The sequence below is a fragment of the Choloepus didactylus genome, chromosome 1 (assembly GCF_015220235.1).
Source record: "Choloepus didactylus isolate mChoDid1 chromosome 1, mChoDid1.pri, whole genome shotgun sequence".
Classification (NCBI taxonomy): Eukaryota; Metazoa; Chordata; class Mammalia; order Pilosa; family Megalonychidae; genus Choloepus; species Choloepus didactylus.
The window spans coordinates 220,175,344-220,192,997 of NC_051307.1; the positions used below are offsets into that span (position 1 = coordinate 220,175,344).

The 17,654-nt window shown below is 37.1% G+C and overlaps 1 protein-coding gene across 5 annotated transcripts in view; it reads left to right on the top strand.

The window, feature by feature from the left end:
* Positions 1-17,654, top strand: part of SLC25A26 (solute carrier family 25 member 26) — a 218,695-nt gene that overhangs the window by 50,293 nt on the left and 150,748 nt on the right. For 4 of the 5 annotated variants that reach the window (XR_005211067.1, XR_005211066.1, XM_037799942.1 and 1 more), the window contains exons 4-5: positions 8,511-8,615; positions 10,429-10,476. The exons of the other annotated variant lie outside the window; for it this stretch is intronic. Coding sequence is in view for 2 of the 4 variants with exons in the window: in XM_037799942.1 (XP_037655870.1) it covers positions 8,511-8,615; positions 10,429-10,476 (153 nt within the window). In the remaining 2 variants the exon portion in view is untranslated. The remainder of the gene's footprint in view (positions 1-8,510; positions 8,616-10,428; positions 10,477-17,654) is intronic. 5 annotated transcript variants of the gene reach the window in all.

Consider the following 17,654-nt stretch of genomic DNA (forward strand, 5'->3'; position numbering starts at 1 on the left):
GAATGGAACTTGCCTGTGACAATGAAAGACCAGAGATTTTAGCAGTTTCTTTCTCTTTTTGCCTTCATTTATTTTACCTAAAGTAGAGTGCAAGTTCACTGTATTTTTTATCTTTCAAATGCTTAGCCTTATGATTTGTATTTTTGCATCTTTGTGTTTTATTTATTTAGTACTAAAGGGGGACCCATTCTGCTCTCTAATGCAAAAATTGATTAAAACCTTTTTGCCAAAGAAAGAACAATCTTGGTAGTGATTTCATTATTATAACCAATTTATAATCTAAGTGTTCATTGTATTTTAGGAATATTTAATTCTAATGAGGCCAGTATTGCGTTTTTTTTTTTTTAATCTTCATTTTATTGAGATATATTCACATACCACGCAGTCATACAAAACAAATCGTACTTTCGATTGTTTACAGTACCATTACATAGTGGTACATTCATCACCCAAATCAATCCCTGACACCTTCATTAGCACACACACAAAAATAACAAGAATAATAATTAGAGTGAAAAAGAGCAATTGAAGTAAAAAAGAACAGTGGGTACCTTTGTCTGTTTGTTTCCTTCCCCTATTTTTCTACTCATCCATCCATAAACTAGACAAAGTGGAGTGTGGTCCTTATGGCTTTCCCAATCCCATTGTCACCCCTCATAAGCTACATTTTTATACAATTGTCTTCAAGATTCATGGGTTCTGGGTTGTAGTTTGATAGTTTCAGGTATCCACCACCAGCTACTCCAATTCTTTAGAGCCTAAGAAGGGTTGTCTGTATTGTGCATAAGAGTGCCCACCAGAGTAACCTCTCGGCTCCTTTTGGAATCTCTCTGCCACTGAAGCTTATTTCATTTCCTTTCACATCCCCCTTTTGGTCAAGAAGATGTTCTCCGTCCCACGATGCCAGGTCTACATTCCTCCCTGGGAGTCATATTCCACGTTGCCAGGGAGATTCACTCCCCTGGACTGACACCCTTTTTGAGTAAGGGGAGTTCTCTGGCAAATGAAATTGGTTGCCTTGAGAGATGGGCACATTATTTAAGTCACTCCAATATGAAATTATGGCCGTAAAATCTAATATTTGAGTACTGTGAAATTAGGAAGTGCCCAGAGGCTCCCAGGATGCAACAGAAATTAACTTCATATTGACACACAGTGTACCTCTTGCCTTTAGGATCTTTCAGAATTGTTCCTGCTGCCCCCTTTTGTAAGGGATTCTTTTTTTTTTTTTTTTTTTAATTTAAAGTGTGTTCATTCCTTCCGATAATTACATTTGGTGACTAGATTTCACACCTTTGGAAACTGGAACGTCTTATTGGCATTGATTCTTGGGAATGTGTCAGAAAAGATGAAGAAAATTCACTGTTGGCCCACATCTCATCCTCTTGGCAGTCCAGGGGAGCTGATTCCTAGAGGATGTTCCTGTCTCCACTGCAGGCTGAAGGTTTCCTTCCCTCCAGTGTTAAGTACTTTGCCCTCCATGCAGTCCTCACTGGCCACGCCCCAGCTGACCGTTCTCTCCCTCATACACCGTGCTCACAATGAAAGAGCCTCTCCCCCATTTTACAGTGGTGTCTCCTTGGCGCTAAGTTTTTACAGCATCCTCTCTTTAAGGGTGGATAGGCATGTGAGAGCACTAGGGTTTTGTGTGACTTACCATGCACCTGGCCCAGTTCTGTGCACTTGCTAAAGCCCTGAAGTTCTGCTAGATTGGAAAGGCAGGAAGGAGGTTGTTTAAAATAGCCTGTAGTTATTTAAAAAGTGACATCCATAGGGGAGGGAACTCCAGAAAAAGAATTCATTGAATTCAAACTTACATTAAGCAATGAAGGATGTTGGCTATACCGGGTCTTTTCTTCTTTTCATTTCTTTAAAACTTAAAGGGATTCCTCTGACTTACCCCATAGATTGAAGGATGTTACATTTCATGAGCAAACCTAACTTTCAACTCTTTTGAAAGAGGTTGGTGACATATACTCACAGGGAACCTTTCCTCTCCTCAGCGCCTGCAATTTGAAACGCTGGGGGTCTTTTAAAAGCAAAGGAGACTCTAGGCTGTGTTAATATTCAGGGCTGTTTACAAAGGATGCAGTTTCAAAGGCTGAAGGCATTGTCTTGAGACTGGAGGGAGGAGGAGTAGAAGAAAAGTTCCCAGGCAGAGGAGGGGAAATATTTAAAAATTGCCAGAGTTCACTGGCCTGTGGGAAATTCAGGGACCATTAGTGTTATTTTTTTATGGCTTAAGCATGACATTGAGCCTATGGGATCTGCCTTCCGCGTGGTAGTTCATGTTATATGTCAGTGATATGGTCATTTGCCTTTTTAAAAAATTTTGTTTCAGATTTTAAACTGTGAGATGAGTAAGAAATTCAGATCTGTTCTTACCTCAGCAAAGAAATGGAGTTTTGAAGGTCAGTGATTAAAATTTTCACAGTAGCTTACACCCCAGAACCTGCAGTTATTTTTTTTGCACAAAGAATTTTATATAACTGCAGAGTTTAGGATAGCAACCCAGAGTGACCACTTACCTGACTGGGACTGACAAATTTTCTGCAGAAGGACTTGCAACATGGCCATTGTCATTAAGCAAAATGGATAAGATTGCAGGAAAAAAAAAAAAAAAAAAAAGGCAGATTGTAGATGGTCTAATTGGAAGCTGCCAATTTGTATCCAGGTTTTTGTTTTTTTTTTCAATGGTTGGGGGAAAGCAGTAAGCTTGTGAATTTTTCTTACCCAAAGGCTTTATGTATTTCAGCATTGTTATATTTTAGATAATTTAATACTTCATATGTGGTTTTTGTCTGAGTATTTTATGCATAGTCTTCTCAAACACCAGTATTGCGTTTTAATGTTGACAAAAGATGGAGGCATGTATTTTCTTTATGGAAAACCTTAGATGTCTTTTGAGTGAACTTAACATATAAAACATTCTTGAGTCTAATGAAATGCCACTGTTCCTGTCATGGATTCTTACTGAACCCCAGATTTATGAGGAAAGAATGCTCTAAAAAGTGGATTTACCAAGAGACCCACAGATGACAGTACCTCTATTTCTTTTCATAGAACCACAATACTTTTGTAACATGTTTTTGTTCTTGTGCAGTGAAATACTCTGTTGTAGCTCAAATTCAAATCTAAGAAAGATCAGAGTTAATAGAAAACCAAATGGAAGGCATCAGAGGCACTGGAGGAAATAGAGACATTACTTTGTAGCCTTTATCTTATGCCAAAATTGCCATGCCAGAGAAGTCAGGAAGCACCTTCAGTTAGTTGGATTGTTTTTCATCTGAGAACGTTTTCAGAGATTTTCTTCTGCTTCTGTATTTTTAAGGAATCAAAACATAATGTAAGAACACAGCAGGTTATATGAAGCATGAAGTTCCATAAATATTTATGTAGTGCCACAAAAGTAGACAATTCCTATTTTCTTGACATATTGAGGTTATGCTTCACTCACGACCTTTTGAATTGAAAAATACAAGGAGTTAGTATACCCTTTTCTTTCTTTTTTCTTTTTTATATTTATTTTTATTTCTTTAATGAGTTTTAGATGCTGAGAAATGTCCTGGTAGGTTCATATATGTTTCAATGGACTTCTTTTTTTGTACTTTTGTATCTATTTTTCTGTTTTTATGTGTTTGTCAGTAAGTTAAAAATAAATGTTGTTTTTGTCAAGGCTGATAAGTAGATTTGCATCTAAAAGCATATTTTAAATCATTCCTTTCATTTTATTTTCTTCCTCACGTGAAACCTTTGTTCCCTGACAAATATGTTTGCCTTTTAAAATTATATTTAAAAAATATGAAGCAAATGATCCATATTCATTGTAGATAATTTGGAAACTATAAATAGATAAAAAAGGAGAAACATCACCCTGCAATCCCACTCTATTTTAAATGTATGTATATATATATTAAATTTTGGTAAAATATATAAAGTCACTTCTGTGGAAATGATTGCTTTTTGGTATTTCACCTCCTCTTGGGTAGTTTAATTTGTTTTTCTATACAAAGTAATACAAAAAATATAGTAGAGAGATTTTATTTCCCCAGTTGCATTATTGTAAGGTTGGTTGCATTATTTTCTTCTTGCATTCAAGAAGCTTGTTTATGACTTATTAGAAGAGAAAATAATATTTAAAAAACTGTATGGTATAAGTTAATAAGTAAAAAAAAATAGATGATTGACCTACAAATAATTCCCTTATTTGTGGAATTAAGAATAAGGAGAGAATCTTGAGGTAGCGAAGAAAGGCTTTGATCAAGGAAAATAATTTATGATAGAAATCACGACTTAAAAGAATACCATAATGACTTCTGGTCCAAGTCAAATAAGAAAAATTAGACCCAAAGAAGGCAAGGGGAATGCTTAAGAGTTTACTCCCAGAGCTGGGGCCATAGTCTAGGTCTGAAGACCCCCGATTAGCCCATTGCTCATTTCCTCCAGGAGTTGAGTCCTGAACGAGAAGACCACTTTAGAGGTAGGGAATGGCACCCCGACGGAGGGGCAACAGGGAAAAGGGTGGTAAACCAGAAGTATAGTACTCCTGACTATCTTTTTTCATAGCTTTTGGGTCTTCATGTGTTATCCCATTTATTTCGTAGATTGTCAGCCTCTGCTTGCTGCTACCACTTTCTCCTATTCTGTGTGCAAATATTTGCTAATATATATGTAAAAAAAAAAAGAAAAAAAAAACAAAAAACTCTTCCTTAATCGTTTGGCCACCTTTAACTCTGAACCTATCTTTCCTAACTTCTTAGCCAACTGCTTGTAATTGAAAGTCTGCACTTGGTGACTATCTCTAAATCACTTATGAATTCAGTGTAATGGGTATCTTGCCCCAGCCATGTTGAAACAATCCTGGTGAACTCCATTAACGTTCATGTGTTCAAGGTTTGGGCCTCTTGACCTATCACATTTCAGATCTCTGTTTGGAACTTCCCTTGACTGTCAAGTAGTATTCTTGGTTGCTTGCAATAGAAACTGATCTTAGCTAACCTATAAAAAACAGATTCTTTTTTTGGAAAATTGGCAGACATTGTAAAGTTGCCTTCACCTTCTTCCTTGCCAGCCCAATACTGATTTGGTTTGGGTGGCAGTATCCCTAACCCTTGGCTAGATCCACACATTCTTACCTTCTATGACAAGGGGTAGCCATGCACAATTCTGACCACCACGTGCAATGGCGCATCTGGCAGGAAGCATCTGAGATTTTCCTTTCCTGTATAAAGCGACAAAGAGGAAGCCTGTTTCTCTTCTTGCCTGGAACCCATTTGTATAATGATGCAGTGCTGGAAGATTTGAGCCATCTTTTACCTGTGAGTTAGCAAGCCTGAGGATGAATGGCCAGCATGCCAAGGATGGCAGAGCAGAAGGAGAGAAAGAGCCTGGGTTCTCATTCACTTTGTTGAGATTCTGCATTCTGTTGAATTGCCTATCCCCAAACTCCTTGTTAAGTGATGTAATTAAATGTCATTTATTGGCTAAGCCACTATAGGTTGTTCTGTTACTTGTATTCAAAAAAGCTGTTACTTCTATAACTGATTCAGAGTACATTCATTAGGTGGCTGTTAGAATACATGGAAGACTGGAGAACCAGGCATGAGAAATGAATGGGAAGGAGGTTGTGGTGAGAACCGCAGCCAGGTGCACACCTTAGAAAGAGTGTGGTTAGGATGCTGCCCCTGGCACTGTAACCTGAATTGCCATGGGACCCTGGATACCTTCTCTGGGTTCTACTGCTGTGAATGAATGTTCAACTTTCCCAGTAGCTCGAGAACAGCACTGTCCATGAGAAATGTAATGCAAGATGCAGATGTTATTTTACATTTTTTAGTAAGCATATTTTAAAAGTAAAAAGGTGAATTTTAATACTATATTTTATTAAACCAAATATATCCAAAATGTCAGTATTTCAATATATAATCAATATAAAACTTAATAATGAGATATTTTACATTATTTTCGGTTACTAAGCTTCAGAATTCCATGTCTCTTACACCTACACCACATCTCATTTGTACTTGCCACTTTTCAAGTGCTCTGCAGTCCCAGTGTGGCTAGCGGCCTGTGTATTAGACAGCACAGCTCTAAAATCAGGCTCTTGGGTGGGAGTATCTTATTAGCCACACGTAACTTGACTGACTGTGCTCCTCCTGCCAGAGGCAGGGAGGGACGGACAGACTCCCTTTGGCTTCCCTTACTGGGAGCCTCTCACATATGATAGTTGAAAAGTGGGCAGCTGAATTCTTATTATAGTGATACCCCTTTCCGTTACTCTTGACCTTAATCTGGCACTTTGACATTTGTTACTTTGGAAATATGGAAGGCTTGGGTGGATACAAACATTGGAACACTTTGGCAAATGGAATGGCGTTGTAGCCCTGAGTGCTTTGCTTTTGTATTTGTATTTTTTCCTTACACTGTTTCGTCTCCCCAGCATGCCTTCTCCACTTTTCTTGACAGCTAATTCTGGCTCATTCGGAAGGTTCTGTGAAGACATAATCTCTGGCAGTTTTCCCTGAGCCTGGAGATTAGACTAAATACCCTTCCTCTCTGTTCCCTGTGATCCCTGTCTTTGCCTTTTTTGCCATGTATTATTGAAATTATATGTTGGTGTCTGTGAATTCTTTGAGGCTGGGGCACTATCTTACTCCTCTTGACCATGTAGTTGGCCCCTGTGCAGTGTCTGGCTCAGTGTGTTTCTATTGAACTCTGTTAGGTAAGTTTGAAGGTAGACTGTAGGTGGAAAGATAGATTGGCCCAAATTGCAGATATCTCTGTAAACAGTAAGCATTCTAATGTTTGATGAATGAAGAAATAGAAATCATATCGTGTTGTTTCGTACATCTTGTTAGGTTTGGGAGAAAAACAACTTCTGAAATGAATACTTTGACATCGTAATCATATCTGTTGTAGTGCATCAACATAAAGCATTATTACTTCTCAGCTATCTTGTAGAGGTGATATGCCCATGTTAGCTGACTCCACGACGTCTAAGATCACATCACATGCTGTCTGTGCCCCATGTATTCTGGGATGGTAATGCTCAAATCTGTTTTGTGCCTACTGTGCTCTTGCCAAGAGTAATACTAAAGAGGTGTTTGCCACTGTCTATTCCTTAGAGTGGGGGTTGGCAAACTGTCTCCTGTTTTTGAAATAGTTTTATTGGAACATAGCCATTTACTTATATATAAAATAATCTAGGGCTGCTTTTGTGCTCCAACAGCAGAGTTGAGCAGTTGTGCAGAGATCATATAGCTGCAAACTCTAAAATATTCACTGTTTGGTGTTTTACATAAAAAATTTGCTTCCCCACCTGAGAGCTACCTAGTGTTGGAAAGCAAAGCTTCACCTGATATCCAAATTGAGTTGTAATATCTGGGAATTGGAGAATACAGATTGAAAAAGGGCAAACCTGTTTGAGTTTGTGTATCCTATTTGTGGGAAGGCTTTGTTAAACTTCTTGATGCTGTTTCTGTTTTCATACATGTGTCACTGAAGAAAGATTATCCACAGTTCTTACTGTGCCTCAAGTATGTATATATGTATTTTGAGTCTAAAAGTTTTAGAAGTAGACTCCTCGATGTACAAAATATTGAACACCAAAGTCAGGTACATGAAATGTCAGTTGTAGAAAAGTTTGTATCTTTGGTAAACTTCTTAGTGTGTAGAGGCTTAAATATTAAAACCATTTGAATTATCAGCTTATATAGCTCCCTCTCAGTTCCCTGTCCCCACTTTCCTCACCTGTGTTTTCTGTCCTTATGTGGGAAGTGTTCCTTGCCATTTGATCAATTCTTTATTGTTCCTTTTTGTGCAAATAAGTAGGCTACTGAAGTCAAAATTCTGGAAATGTGAATTTGAGGTGGCATCTGTCCAGGGATAATGTTAAAATTATTTATTGACTGGTAGGGTATGAGTATGGACCAATGAAAAACAGTCAACTGGAATGCTGGAGCAAGGTCCAGGAGTGCCAGCTCAGTTGTTGAATAGTGGGGAGGTCTGGGGTCCTGGGTTGGAGAACTGGTTGAGGCAGGGGGGTGAGGGGGTTGGAAGGGTATAGGGGTACTGGCTGATTATTGGCCTTGCCTCTACTGATTTATGCATTACTTCCAGTAGAGCAAAGGTCCATTTGGTTCATTTTGTCATCAAACATGTTTGAAATGCCTGTCATGGGCCAGATACTGTTCTAGGTGTCTGGGATTCAAAATATGTAAATGTGCTAAGAAGCTTACAGCTGGGTTCAGGGAGACAGATGTACTTGGAAAGTTGTGGTGGGGAATCTGTTTCAGCACCAGGGAAGAAAGGTTCCAGGCTGAAAAAAACAATGCGTGTCCATTCAGGGTCCAAGTTTTCTTTTAGGTTGAAAACAAAAACAAAAACTGTTAAAAGACTTGCACTAAGACTGAGCATTGTACCTTTTTGTTATAATTTTTCTTACAAATTTTTATTTTATTGTTTGTGGTTGATTCTTCTCTTTTAGAATGTTATTAACTTGATATTTTTAGGTTGCCTGCTTGATTCGAGTTCCTTCTGAAGTGGTTAAGCAGAGGGCACAGGTATCTGCTTCTTCAGGAACATTTCAAATTTTTTCTAACATCTTATATCGAGAGGTAAGGTGTGTTTTTAAGTGGACTCGCTCTTTTTCTTATCTTTTGAGAATGTCTTTATAGTTGATTGAAATTCTAAGCACTGTGGATCTCATCCCAGTAGCCATAGAGGAAACGTTAGAGCTAAATTTAATGTTCAATTATAGTTACTTTTTTTTTTTTTTATTTTTTATTTTTTTTAATTCAGTTTTATTGAAATATATTCACAAACCATACCGTCATCCATGGTATACAATCAACTGTTCACAGTATGATCATATAGTTATGCGTTCATCACCACAATCTATTTCTGAACATTTTCCTTACATCAGAAAGAATCAGAATAAGAATAAAAAATAAAAGTGAAAAGAGAATACCCAAACCATCCCCCCATCCCACCCTATTTGTCATTTAGTTTTTACTCCCATTTTTCTACTGATTTTTTTTCAATTTTTTAACTTTGTTTATCAAAAAATTAAAAACAAACAGGCAAACAACAACCAAAAAAACCCCACAACATTTCAAACAAAGCAATGGATTAAGGAAAACGAATAACCTAAAATAATTACTTTGCTTCCAATATGTTCCTACCATACCCCAAGAAAATTAATAAACCATGTCCAAACAGAGGAGTAAGAAAAACAAATAATCTAAAATAACTACATTGCTTCCAACATGTTCCTACCATACCCCAAGAATATAGTTACTTTTTATGCTTAGATTGTCTTTGCCTTTCCTTTGTTTTTGAATTTTTATTTTCATTTCTTTTTCAAATTTCTAAAAAAAAATTTGAGTGCCACTACTGTATATGTGCCCTTTATTGTAATCTTCCTGTAGTTCTTTTTAAATGGACATGCATTAAATTATAAATATGTTAAATGAATAATGATATTATATTAAAACATTACTGCAGAATTTTAGGCCCATGGAAGAGAAGCACAGTAACTGAGGGATAATAGTGGCTAATGTTATAAAGGATATATCAGAATTAATTCTTCTTTTACTGAGTCGTGGATTAGTGTTAAGCTATGGTTCGGCAGTCATTCTTGCTGGCCATGCAACTAGGGAGCATTTTTTTTTGTTTACTATTCAGCATAAGCATGATGGTTCTGTTTTGCAGGTATATTGCATGCACAGGAATAAAGTACATCATATAATGTGATGGTATTTTCCCTCATAATTTCTACAGTCTTTTTTTTTTTTCTTTAAGGGAATCAATGAAGTGGGACTTTCAATGAGTCTGTGCTTTAGAAAAGTTATTCTTAATGGTCTGTCTCTCTCCTAAGCAAGGAAGCATTGAATATTTAATCATATGAATGAAATAAATCCATTAGAGGATGCATGCTAAGCCATGTAAACAATTAAATAGATTAATCAAATCTTGTCTAGAAGTTCATCTATTTATGACCACTTTATTGAGCATATTAGTGAATTTCTGATGTCTTCTGATTGACACTAGGGGATATAATTTTACTTATATATGAAAGAATAATTGGCATTCTGTGTGCATTTGTTTTTGAAAATATTTCATTTCAAAGCATCTCAGCTATTTTCAGGAGATGATATGTTGAATAACAGCCACTAAAACTAAATTAATATGTAGTCAGTTTCATTATTAGAGTAGTTCCCATTGTAAAGGGAGCTGACCTGAGCTTTGGTAAAGGGATATCCATTAGGTTAGTTTAGAACCTTTAACCTCTTACAGAACCATAGTAATTGTGAACATTTTTAAAACTCAGACTTTAGAACAGTTAATATTTGCTTTATTTAGAATATCATTGAGAAATCTTCTCTGCTATTATAACTTTGTGAACTCTCAACTTTTTGTTTGTTTTAGGGCATCCTAGGATTGTATCGAGGCTACAAAAGCACAGTTTTAAGAGAGGTAACTCAATTTCCAGTATGAAGTATGAAAGAATGATGTGCTTGTTCAATAAACTTATACTTATTAACAACCAGAAGTTCATTTCGGGAAACTGGCTTAAAAAATTAATGAGAATTTATCACCATTTTTTAAAAAACTCTGTATAGTCGTACTTTGCTTCTTACATCTAAAACAATGGGTAGAATGGATTTGCTGAAAGACAAGTGCCAGTGTTTAGAGTGGTCCATTTGATAGATGAATTGTTATTCTAGGATGACTAAATATCTATTATAGTTGAAATATTAAGAATTGACTGCTAGGGGTAAGTTAATATTTTGTATAATGCACAAAATTAATGAAAAATTAATGTAATGAAAGAAGCACTCTAAGACACAAGTGTCCCAAAAGTGTATGTCGATGCAGTTAGTTCTTAGTTTCCTGATGGCAAGGCAGATAAAACACTGCAAGCTGGGAAGTTGAGTTTGGACTGGAGTCCTGGCACTGCAGTTGACTTGCAGCATAGTGTGACCTGGGGTGAGCCACCTCCCCTCTTTAAGCCTTCCAGTTCCAAAATTCCATGATTCAGTACATGGAAAATTTTTTTTTCTCCTTTGGTTAAAAAAGCAAAACTTTACCATCAATAAGTGATTTCAGTCTGTTACTGCAGGAAGCATGTTTTACTCTTTGCTTCCCATAGAAGAAGCTATTTTGAAGTTGACGTTGATTTATAGACATGAGATATAAGAGAAGTTTTTGGTTTGGAACATAGTTTCTTGTAAAAGAAAACACATGTTAAAACGTACATATACCGACTCTGCCTCCTTGTTTTCTGTTTGGAGTTCCTTTGATACTAAAACATAAACATTTATAAAAATGTTTTTAATTTAATGAAATATTTTCATAATTAACAGAATATTGGAATTCTTTGAAATTCCTCAGTTTATTCTCAGGTAGTTTTATGTTTTATTATAGATTACAATCTTCTTTATGCAATGCCAACACTATTGTTTGTTATTTAAATCTTTGATTTCCACACAGTGATGACAGCCTTTAATGTGGTATAGTTGGTGTAAATCTCTGAAGAACCTCTTTTGAAGGGGAACTGAATGTTTCAAAAGTATTTATTTGTAAGAAGATGACTTCTTCCTTTCAAGAAAATCACTGACACTATAACTTCACTCTCTTCTTATTTTCAGATGCACTGGTAAACATGTATTATTTACTCAGATTTCACCTGGTTTCAGGAAAAAGGGGGACATTAAACCTTTTTGATTTCTCTGAGAGGTGCTGAATAGATGAATATATTTACATGCCATAAAATACACTGCTTGCATACAAACAAATAGAAAATACAGCAGGTTACAACTGCATTCTATTCTTTTAAAAACTTGTTTTGGCATGTGTTAAGCTAGTAATTAATTTCTAGGTGGCAATCCTTGCAAATGGTGTGACCCTATTGAGATGACTTTGTTTACTCAAAATGGCAGTGCTTTGTTGGAAATTTATTTGAGGTCTTCTGCTTTATTCGTATTCATAAAAGATCCTTCAGAGTTGATTTTAGTTGAAATATTGCTTTGGTAGAGATTCTCTGATAGAATGAAAGGAGAATTATTGCTGAATGAAATGTTTCTTTTCAAAATGAGAAAAATAAGAGGTGATATATCTGTTTTAAACAAAATTTTTGCATTACAAATAGTTTCGATTCTTAAATTTTCTGACACCAATATCAAATCTTTTTGCAAAGAGCTTATTTGATTGTTTCAATAAGATGATACATTGAAGCCTTAGTGAGAATGACCAGGAAACGTTCACATTTATTCAGCATGCAGTTTTTTTTCTTTAAACTAGTTTTATCTCCATGGCAGTAGCCCATTAGAATGTAAGTTAAGTTTGAATCCATGCATTATAAAATAGATTGTGTGTTTTCATTAGATTTTGTGAATTGCTGTCCCCCCCCCCCTTTTTTTTTTTAACTGTGTTTGATGTTTGTAGAGATTAGGTGATTATCTCATATATTCTCCTAAATTATTTTAGTTAACTGTGAATTTTAGACTGAGTCTAAGCAAGGTCAGAATATGATACTGTTTATCTTACCCTTTCTGAAGTCATCTTCCTTGTGATCTTAACCAAATTAGATGCGCCCAAGCACCATGGTGCAATGTTGCTATTGCAATAAGATGGAAATGGGGATCAAAATCTCAGCTGCTTTCATAGCTAGGTTGGGGTCCATTGGCCTGAATGTTCTATGGAGGCCAGCTTCACAATCTTGGGTGTGAATTAGAAGGACTTCTATGTAGGAAGAAAGCAGAGAAAGGCTGGTTGTTTCAAAAGTAGGAATAAGACTGAGTGAATGTCTTTTATACACACATTCCATTCAGTGGTCATTTTTAGAGGGCCTTCTGTGTGGGTTAAGCACTAAGTAAAACATTTCTGCTCTGGAGGATCCACTTTCTGGTTGAAAAGTGAATAGGGGAGTAGATACTTAATACAGCTTAATAAGTGCTATAATGATATGTGTATATAAGATACAGCTGGGATTGTAGAAGAAGCCATGCTTGAGTCACAGTCAGTTTTGTTACATTGATACAATTCAATCTTGACTTGATTCTTGAAGGAGTGGGGATTAGAAGTGGTCAAGGAGGCAGGCAGTTCGAACAGTATGAGCAAGGGTGCAAGGATGTGAAATAACTTGTATACCTTGTTATACTAAGCAGAATTTGGGTTTCTACTCCCATAGAAGAGGTGAGAGTAAGTTCCCTCTATCTCAAGCCAAATAAGGGCATTTCAAGAGCTCGTTCAGAAAGTGGGATACTTGCCATGAAGACAAGTTGAACCTCTCACCCCAGCTGTATGTTTGCTGAATCGTAGAAATCCAGGGGTCCCAGTGCCGCCAGAGAACAGGAGTAGAGCTTATGGAAACAATCCTCAGATGAACCTGATGTGTTCCCTGGAGTTTGGGGGATACTTTAGTGATGCTTGACTCTTGTCTGCACAAATTTGAAGGCAAAAAGCTGGCTGGAGCTGCCCCAATGGCAGGATATTGCCATGTTGGTGATGAACAAATTGTGACTTCTTTGGAGTAAATAAATTTGAGATGGGCAAGGATTATCTCCCTGCGTACACAGTTTTGCTACCAGGCTTCAATGAAAATACGTCTGGCACCAAATTCTGCTACAGTGCGATCAAAATCAAGCAATCAAGTAGGACAAAACAAGTCATTCAGTCTGCTCTTTATGGATAGTCCTAGCCCCATTGTGTCCCTTTAGGTGCAAAACCCACCACTTACTCTGATTGAAAAGTTCACTTGCAACTAGACATGGCAGCTTTCCATACTTCGTTACTATTGTCTATTTCAGGCAATAAGAGTCCTCTGGATCCAGTGGCTGGGTGCTTCAAAGTCTTCTCAATTCAATTCCTTTCCCCCAAAACTGATCAGGTTATATAAGTGTCTGTATATTTTCCCAGAGACAGTCTGTCCTAGGTGTTCTGCATCTTGGTTTTGTTTTGTTTTGTTTTGTTTTAAACCTAATATATTTTGGAGATCATTCTATATCAATTTGTAAATAGTGACCTAATTTTTTTATGATTGTGTAGTACTCCATTGTACAAAGAGCCATTGTTTAATTATCCAGTTCCCTGTTAATGGATATTACAAATGTGTTGCAATGAGTAACATTGTTCATGTGTTATTTTGTATGTGATTGAGAATATTTGTAGGTGGCATACCAAGAAGTAGAATTGCTAAGTTAAATGTATGGACATTTGTAATTTTGATAAATTTTAATTTTAAGTGAGATCTGGCCTATTAGCATATGTCTAAGTACTGTTTTATTTCCTTTACTCTGAACTGATTATTTGAATCATCATGAAGTTATTATGTAAATTAAATGAGGTGATCTGTGTAAAGTGCTTTGTATAGTGCCTGGCACATGGTATGTATTCCAGGAATGTTGGGTATGATTATTAGTCCTCTTGGTAACTGCGAAAGGGCCTTTGACAGGAAACGATACCTGAGCATGAGATGCAGCTGTCACCTACCAGCTGTCTGCTCTCGGAAGCCCAACTTTGCCCAACTTGTGGAACTCTGTATTAATCTATCCCAGTTTACATCTTACAGCAGTCCTGTCTGGCACTGTTCTGGTATGCTAAAGCAACCTTTATGCAAAATACCAGAAATGGATTGGCTTTTATAAAGGGGATTTTTTACATTACAAATTTACAGTTCTAAGGCCATGAAAGTGGCCAAACTATGGCATCAACAAGAGGATACCTTCACTGAAGAAAGGCCGATGGCCAATGGTGTCCAGAACACATCTATCAGCTGAGAACACACATGGCTGGTGTCTGCTGGTCCTTTGCTCCCAGGTTCTGGTCTCAAAATGGCTTTATCCAAAATGTCTCTGGGCTTCTGTATCTCAGCTCCTATGCATCCTTGCTTGTTCTTCCAGGGCACTTCTAAGTGTCTGGGCTCTTCTCTTAGCTTTTCTGGGGCAAACTCTGGGCTTCATCTCTTAGCATAGCATGTCCAAACATCTTTCTGTCTGCATCTCGAAGCATCTGGGTCTGTGTCGGCTCTTAGCTTCTCCTGGAGGTAAACTCTGGATGACACATCACAGCTTCTCTCCAAAATGTCTCTCTTGCTTCTCTGAGCTGCTCGTCTCCTTGAGCTCTTTTTTTTTTTTTAATCAATTTTATTGAGATTGTTCACATACTGTACAATCATCCAAAGTACACAATCAGTTGCCCACAGTACCATCATACAGTTGTGCATCCATTATTCCAGAAAAGAAAGAAAACACAAAAAAGAGAACTCAAATCCTCCCATACCCCTAATCCCCCCCTCCATTGTTATTGTTGGTGAAAGAATGTTAAGATATTACTAACTATGGTACATAATTTACAATAGGTATATTTTTCCCCTATATAATCCTCTATTATTAACTTCTAGTTATAGTGTCATACATTTGTTCTAGATCATGAAAGAGATTTCTAATATTTGTACAGTTAATCATGGACGTTGTCCATCACAATATTCACTGTTTTATATATTCCCATCTTTTAACCTCCAACTTTCCTTCTGGTGACATACATGACTCTAAGCTTCCCATTTCCACTGCATTCACACACCATTCAGCACTGTTAGTTATTCTCACAATAACATCTACCATCACCTCTGTCCATTTTCCAAACACTTAGGTTCAACCTAGTTAAGCATTCTGTTCATAATAAGCTGCCATTCTTTAGCCTCGTTCAATATCCCGTGTTCTGGTTTGCTAATGTCACCCTTTTGCAAAACACCAGAATTGGATTGGCTTTTATAAAGGGGGTTTATTTGGTTACATAGTTAGAGTCTTAAGGCCATAAAGTGTCCAAGGTAAGGCATCAGTAGTAGGGTACCTTCACTGGAGAAGGGCATTGGCGTTCGGAGAAACCTCTGTTAGCTGGGAAGGCACGTGGCTGGTGTCTGCTTGCTCCCAGGTTGCATTTCAAAATGGCGTTATCCAAAATGTCTCTGTATCAGCCTCTTGGGGCAAACTCTGGGATAATACCTCTGAAGCATCAGCAAAACTCTGCTTTCAATGCCATCTTCAAAATGTGTCTGTCAGTTGCAGCTACTCTCTCAGCTGTAGCAGCAAGTTCCTTCTGTCTGAGCTCTTATATAGGACTCTAATAAACTAATCAAGGCCCACACTGAATGTGGGGGCCCACACTGAATGTGCAGGCCCACACCTCCATGGAAATTAATCAGAGTTATCACCCCCAGTAGGGTGGGTCACATCTCGAAACCAATCCAAAGGTTCCAACTTAATCAACACTGATATTTCTGCCCCCACAAGATTGCATCAAAGAATATGGCTTTTGGCGGGACATAATATATCCAAACTAGGTCATTCTGATAACTTATATTTCATGTCTATGAGTTTACAGATTATAATTAGCTCATATCAGTGAGACCATACAATATTTGTCCTTTTGTGTCTGACTTATTTCTCTCAATATAGTGCCCTCAAGGTTTCTTCATCAACTGTTTTGTTTTGTTTTTTAGGACTGTTTTGTTCACCCACCATACATTCTGTCCTAAGTAAACAGTTGATGATTCCCTGTATAATCACGTATTTATGTATTCACCACCATCACCACTGTCTATATAAGAACATCTCCATTTCTTCTACAAAGAAGGAGGAGGAGTCAAAGATGGTAGAGAGACAAAAGAAAAAGAAAACACAAATGACAGCTAAAAAGCAAGAAAAGGAAAGATAGAATTAAACTAAAGTACAATAAAAGACAACATCACTAATGCCAAGAGTCCCATACCCCTCCCTTACATCCCCCTCTTATAGGCATTTAGCTTTGGTATATTGTCTTTGTTACGTTAAAGGAAGCATAATACAATCTTTCTGTTAACTATAGTCTCTAGTTTGCGTTGATTGTGTTTTTTCCCCAATGCCACCCCATTTTTAACACCTTGCAAGGTTGACATTCATTTGTTCTCCCTCGTGTAAAAACATATTTGTACATTTTATCACAATTGTCGAGCACTCTAGGTTTCACTGAGTTATACATTCCCAGTCTTTATCTTTCCTCTTTTCTTCTGATGTCCCACATGCTCGTAACCTTCCTCTTTCAATCATACTCACAGTCATCTTTGTTCAGTGTACTTACATTGTGCTACCATCACCCAAAATTGTGTTCCAAACCTCTCACTCCTGTCTTTTCCTATCTGTCTGTGTGCTCCCTTTAGTATTTCCTGTAGCACAGGTATCTTGTTCACAAACTCTGTCATTGTCTGTTTGTCAGATAATATTTTAAACTCTCCCTCATGTTTGAAGGATAGTTTTCCCGGATATGGGATTCTTCCTTGATGGTTTTTCTATTTCAATATCTTAAATATATCACACCACTTTCTTCTTAACCTCTATGATTTCTACTGAGAAATCCGCACGTAGTCTTATCAAGCTTCCTTTGTGTGTGATGGATTGCTTTTTTCTTGCTGCCTTCAGGATTCTCTCTTTGTCTTTGATGTTTGATAATCTGATTATTAAGTGTCCTGGCATAGGTCTATTCACATCTATTCTGTTTGGGGTATGCTGTGCTTCTTGGATCTGTAACTTTATGTTTTTCATAAGAGATGGGAAATTTTCATTAATTATTTTCTATACTATTGCTTCTCCCCCTTTTCCTTTCTCTTCTTCTGGGAC